At 53.6% G+C, this 5871-nt stretch overlaps 1 protein-coding gene across 1 annotated transcript in view; it reads left to right on the top strand.

The window, feature by feature from the left end:
- CFAP20 (cilia and flagella associated protein 20) overlaps nucleotides 1-5871 on the top strand; it is a 31999-nt gene that overhangs the window by 24102 nt on the left and 2026 nt on the right. Inside the window, exons 3-6 of the mRNA XM_035898822.1 lie at nucleotides 1806-1885; nucleotides 2961-3072; nucleotides 3394-3582; nucleotides 4576-4686. Of these exons, the coding sequence (XP_035754715.1) occupies nucleotides 1806-1885; nucleotides 2961-3072; nucleotides 3394-3582; nucleotides 4576-4686 (492 nt within the window). The remainder of the gene's footprint in view (nucleotides 1-1805; nucleotides 1886-2960; nucleotides 3073-3393; nucleotides 3583-4575; nucleotides 4687-5871) is intronic.

Genomic DNA, 5871 nt, shown 5'->3' with positions numbered 1-5871 from the left:
CAGAGAGGCGCTTGCGAGACCTGGCCGCCCTCTCCCTGTGGCTGGGGGGTAGTGCAGCTCGCAAAAGCTTATGCCAAGCTGGGTAGGACTGGGAGGAAGGGCCCTGCCACAGTCCAGCCCTGTTTTGTACTTATCTCTTCTCCTGCTGCCTGTCATCCTGTCTCTGGCAATGCCGAGGAAGAATTGCTTTCATTGTCCCTGTAATCTGGGGAAGGAAAGTGTCCACAGGCTAAGGAAGGGGACCTGGTTGCAGATGGAAATGGTGCTGACTAATTGGTATAAAGTATGCTTAGCTGTTTTCTCTGTTACTGTCCCCTCTAGAGAAGCCCAAACCTGAACCTGCTCCCATCTGTGGAGCTGCCCTTAGTGAAAGCTGTCTTATATGGTGTGGAGGCAGGCTTTGTGCACTCCTGTCACTGCTTAGGCAGGGTTATTTCCTGGTGTTAAGCCCACGTGCTGTATCCCTGTGGCTTCCAGGACTGAATTTCCCACATGCTGTTCACCGCTTCAAATACAAAAGGCACATGGGGCTTCTGCTGGGCTGGGGAGGGGGGGAGCAACAAAACGACTCATTCAGACCTTGTGCAGTTGTCTTCTCCTGAACAGACCTATAAATCCATGGGAGTCGCACTTGATGCAAAGGAGAGATACAGTTATCCTGTAAGGATCCTCTTCCTGAGATTAATGTTTTCTGGAAGTTTCTGTGTGGGCTTGAAGTGGAGTTAAGGGCAGCCTAGCAGGGCAAGCTGCACTCTTGTGTATCAGCGCCCTCTGGGTGATCCAGGCTGAGGTTTCTCCAAAGTGCTCAGTGGGGAGGGGGATGGGCTGCTCGCAGGGCTTATCTCTTCCAGCAAATGTGTGCAACATCACCCTCGGAAGAAATTAACTTTGAAGATGAATTGCTAAACCTGTAAATTGTTTTGTAACTCATAACTGGTCCATCCCATTAGAAGCTTAATGTATCCTATATATTGGCAGCAGTGATAGGTGCTGAAGAAATTAATTCATGAAGCTGGAAGGAGCGTTGCAATTCCCTGATCTAGCACTGGGGAAGAGGAGAGGTCTTAATTAGCAAAAGTGCCTTTTAAATGGAGATAAATTTGATGGGAAGCAAGCTGCTTCATTAAAAAAATAAACCCTCAGACCTTGGGATTCAGCCATGTTGCTTGTGGAGAAAAATGAGTTTTTGTTGGCTCCTGGTTCCAGCCCTGGCCTCCCTGAGCTCTGTGGGGAGCTGGCTGTGTCCAAGCAGCCAAATCCCTGTGTCCCTCAGCAGAGCGGATGATGGCTCTGCGCCTGCGTGCACCACAGTTAGGAAGAATTCTAACCAAGCTCTCACCTGGCCCTGCTCTTCCACGGAGGTGGTCAGCCATGCCCAGCAGAGAGAGCAGGACCCCTTGGTGACCAGTGCCTGGCCGCTGGCTCCCTTCGTTTACCCCCCTGTATTGCTTATGCTTGCTTTTACCCTTTATCCCGCTCTAGTTTGATCTTGCTCTGACACTTTTATATTTGTTTATTTGGGCCTTTAACATGAGGCTTGACTCTCTTGTGTTCACTGTAGGGTATTTTAATAGATTGAAGTCCTGCGCTCAGTGTCCGTGCAGCACACTGGGCTGTAGGCTCTTGCTTGGAGTCCTGGCACCTGGGGCGGTGATCAAAGTCTTGGAAACAGTGATGCCCAGGACAACAGGAGCCATGTGCACATAGATGGGTCCTCCTGGGATCTTTTTCCCCCCGTCTCAATGGAGCTGTGGGCACCTCTTATTTCCCTCTCGAGTAATGCTGTCTGCCCGCTTTTCTTCCAGGTGCGCAATGGCCACATCAAGCGAATCACCGACAATGACATTCAGTCGCTGGTGCTGGAGATTGAAGGAACTAACGTCAGGTAGGGGAAGGCACCTTCTTCTGTCCTAGTGTGCCCTGGGGGCTTGGCCCTGGAGCAGAGCAAGAGATGTTGGTGCCTTGCCAGGCATCTCCTTGAGACTCTACTGTGATCTCTTCGTCAATAAGTTGAAGAATGTGATCTGTGGTCAGATCACTGTACCCCTCTGTGGCACTGTGCCGTGCTTTTCCCTGGGCATGCTTGTAGAGCTCTGTCATCCTCAGTGGGGCTAAGGGATAAAAAATAAAGTCCCATTATTTTTCCATCACTTGCAGGAGAAAGCTGTATTTGATACCCAGGCCCCAGTCAGCGCTGCCAGTTACTGAGAAAGCAGCGCTGCCTTCTGCGTCTTTTATTATCTCGGGCCCGCTCTGCTGCTCTCCCCACGTGACTGCTGCTCTCCCCCAGCAGGACGATCAAAGGGAGATCTGTGAGGGGAATTGCTTATGGCGCTTTACTTAGTGACCTCCTCTCTATCGCCAGGGAGAGAGACACTAGCTCTCTGAGCGGGTTCAGAGTCTCCAAGGCTTCTCCGGGGTGATTCAGAGCGAGGCGCTCCTTATAAGGGCAGCGGAGGCTCCTCTCCCACAGGCAGGCTGGGCTGATGCTTCTCTTCCTCGTGAGATGTGTTGATACAGAACTTGCCAGGTGTGACGTGTACTTCTAGGGCTCATGACCTCTGTTTTCCCAGCCATATAGAGCACACGGGGGCCTCTGCTGTGCTCTAGAGGGCTCTACCTGTTCATTCAAGGGTAGGTGAAGGTTGTGTTAAGAAACAGTACTGACATGGCCTTGGATTTGGGGAGGTGAAGCTGTCCAGGAAGGATTTGCATGCCCTGGTTGAGAAAGGTGGGATTTGAAATGCATGCTTTGGGCCTTTTATCATGTTCTCCCTGCAGCCACCTCTAAAACTCCCCCTCCTGTTGCAGGAGGCCTGGGTTGTTGCTGAGATCTTAGGATCACAGCTCTCTCTTTCCGCCTGTCCTCCAAGACTGCGTTAGGTCGAGGGAGAGACTTGGGACTTGGGCTGTGTGCTTTGTGCCATGTGAGATCCTAAAGCATTTTTCCCGCCTCTCAGTACCACATACATCACATGCCCTGCTGACCCAAAGAAGACACTGGGCATCAAGCTGCCTTTCCTAGTGATGATCATCAAGAACCTGAAGAAATACTTCACTTTTGAAGTGCAGGTGAGGAGCGTGCAGTGGGGAGGCCCCTCCAGGGACCACTGAGGAAGGTACAGGGAGCCTGCAGTCTTTCTTGTCCCAGGCAGAATGTGGTCCCCAAAACAGTTTTGCTTTCTTGGCCCTGTGATGTGTCAGGTCTTCTGCTATGGAGGCATCAGACAGGCAGCTCCTGAAAATGGGTCTGTTTCCTGTGTTAGAGATACTTTGGCTGTGAAATGGAGGGATGGGAGTAGGAGAGCCCTCTCTCAAAGATGGGTGAAGCCTGAGCCTAGACCAGCTGGGGGCTCTGATGCCTGGCTCAGCAGCCTTCCTGCCTTGCCCCAGGTGCTGGATGATAAGAACGTACGCCGGCGGTTCCGGGCAAGTAACTACCAGAGCACGACTCGGGTGAAGCCCTTCATCTGCACCATGCCCATGCGGCTGGACGATGGCTGGAACCAAATCCAGTTCAACCTCTCAGACTTCACACGCCGGGCTTATGGGACAAACTACATTGAGACCCTGAGAGTTCAGGTAAGAAGCGGGCATGTCCTGCCCACAGAAACCAGGGGTTGGTAGTCCTCCTGCTGGGACAGCCTTGCTCTGGGTCCAGGTTTAGCCCTGACTGATTTCTTTGCCAGTCCCACTCTTGCAGAGCGCTGCAGGAGGGAGGCAGAGGCCCAGCTGTGGCAGCAGAGGTCTTGGTGCTGCCTTTGTTGGACTAGGCTGGGATGAGGGAGCCCATTTTCATCTTGTTCCTCTTGCTGGCTGTTGGTTAGGGTAGGGGTTGCTGTCCACCTAGAGCTCCCTGTGGCATGCTGTGCCTCCTGCTGGGAATTAGCTGTGTGCAGCCATGCTGTCCAGGTATGCCAGACAGCGACGAGTGGGAGCCTGGCCGAGGAAGACCCAGGGCGTTGGGGTCTGTACGTATCCCAGGTCAAGCTTGTTTACTAATGTGGGTGGGGTGACCCTGCCTTCACCAAGCCCCTGGGACCAGAGCTGATGCAGCGTTTGTACTCACTGAGGACGAGAAACTTGTTCCATATGCTCAGGATTCACATTTGCCATGTCCATGGCATGCATGGTTTTGAGGAATGGCTGGGTGCAGAGTCTGATGGGGCTGCAGCAGTTCCTTGTGGGGTTGCCCCGAGATGAGCAGGCAGTCAGGGAGGGGAGCAGCAAGCTGAGGCTGAGAGTGTTCTGGCAAATGCTGATCCCAGTGGAGCAGCAGAGTTGGGTTCACAGCAAAGAATCCTCTACACAGCTGAGGCAGATCTCAATTTGCAGAGATGCCAGAACTTGGCCAAATCCCTTGAGCCAGCTTGCATCACTGGAGTGGAGAGAGCATCTAATGCAAAGCAGAGGGCATGGGCTGACCTTTCTTCTCTGATGCCCTCCCAGACTGAGAGAGAGGTGGTGAGGTCTCTTCTCGAGCTGCTGAGCTAAGGAATCCAGGCAGCTGCATGACATTGCTGGGTGTGGAAAGAGCGTACGGCAAATGGACTGACTCTTTGTTCTGACTCCCAGATCCATGCCAATTGTCGCATCCGGCGGGTGTACTTCTCTGACCGGCTGTACTCCGAGGATGAGCTCCCAGCTGAGTTCAAGCTGTACCTGCCCGTGCAGAACAAGGCCAAGGTGAGCTAGCCGTGGGCAGGGGGTGGGAGCAGCCGCTGGACTGAGCCAGCGTTCCTCTTCCTCCTCCCACTGCTTTCACAAGCCAGGGTTTCTCCTAGCAGCAGCGCTCTTACCAGCTTTGGCCGTCAAGCCTGGGAGCACCCTCACTGCTGCCAGAGTGAGCCCCCTGTCAGGGGTGCCTTGTGTTTTGGCAGGAAAGCCACTCAGTGCCGAAGTTGTCATTCCCGTCTGGGAGCAGGGTGAGCTGTGCAGCTGCTCCCTATGTCCTTACTGCTTGTGCTGAAGGACCCTGGGCAGGGTGGCCACCTCCTGGCACCTCTCTGGAGCTTTCACCCGTGACTGCTGCTTTCCCTTTCAGAACAGGCTGTGGTTCCACATTTGTCTCCCGGGAGCAATGCTGTTTGTGTCCCTCTAGCCCAAATTTACTCCCCTCTGATCTCTTCTCTGCCCAGTGCAGACGGTGGGGCTGTGAGGTGGGAAGGGGATAGGGGAGGTTGTGGCTGCCCAGCGGGAGGCCATGCGAAGCTCTGCCCTTTTGGTGACGGGAGTGGAGGCCCTGGCACATCAGCAGCAGTCTTGAGGCTTGTGAGGAAGCACCTGAGTCTTTGCCAGGGCCAGCCTGCCCCAGTGCAGATGCTGCTGTTGGCAGAGAAGATTCCTGGGCAAAATTTGAAGGAGCTGAGGGAGGATGTTGGGTGCTGATCTTAGTGGGGGGGTAGAAGGTGGTGTTAGCAGTAGGTAATACCTCCAGGGAACCTGTCACTGCCTTCTGGGCTGTAGCAGCCTCCCGGGGGTGCCTGGGGAATGCTTGGAGCCCTCCCAGTATAGTTCTCCTACTGCTGCCAAGTCTAATAACAGTTGTTTCCTTTTTTCTCCCTGCTCTGTCCAGCAATAACACCATGTTGGGAAGAGGTGCGACAAGTGTTTGGGGTCAGTAGGAACACAAAAGCAGGTGGAAGAGAAGGCGCTGCTGAGACAAAGTTTTAGATCAGCTCACCTTGCCTGGGGTAACTTTGATTTGTCTGGTATCCCTCTTCTGGACAGGACACAATTAACCATGTAACAGGTCTGGGATGGTGTTGGGGCGCAAGTTGTACAGGATCAGAGCTTTCCTAGCTGTTCCTAAAGGGCTGAGCCTAAACACTGCAGGTGGCCTGGTACCTGATCTTGTGTCACACAGAGGTG

This window comes from Egretta garzetta, unplaced genomic scaffold (genome assembly GCF_000687185.1).
Source record: "Egretta garzetta isolate BGI_Z169 unplaced genomic scaffold, ASM68718v1 scaffold27, whole genome shotgun sequence".
In the NCBI taxonomy this organism is placed as follows: Eukaryota; Metazoa; Chordata; class Aves; order Pelecaniformes; family Ardeidae; genus Egretta; species Egretta garzetta.
This window is presented reverse-complemented; position numbering and strand designations above follow the sequence as displayed.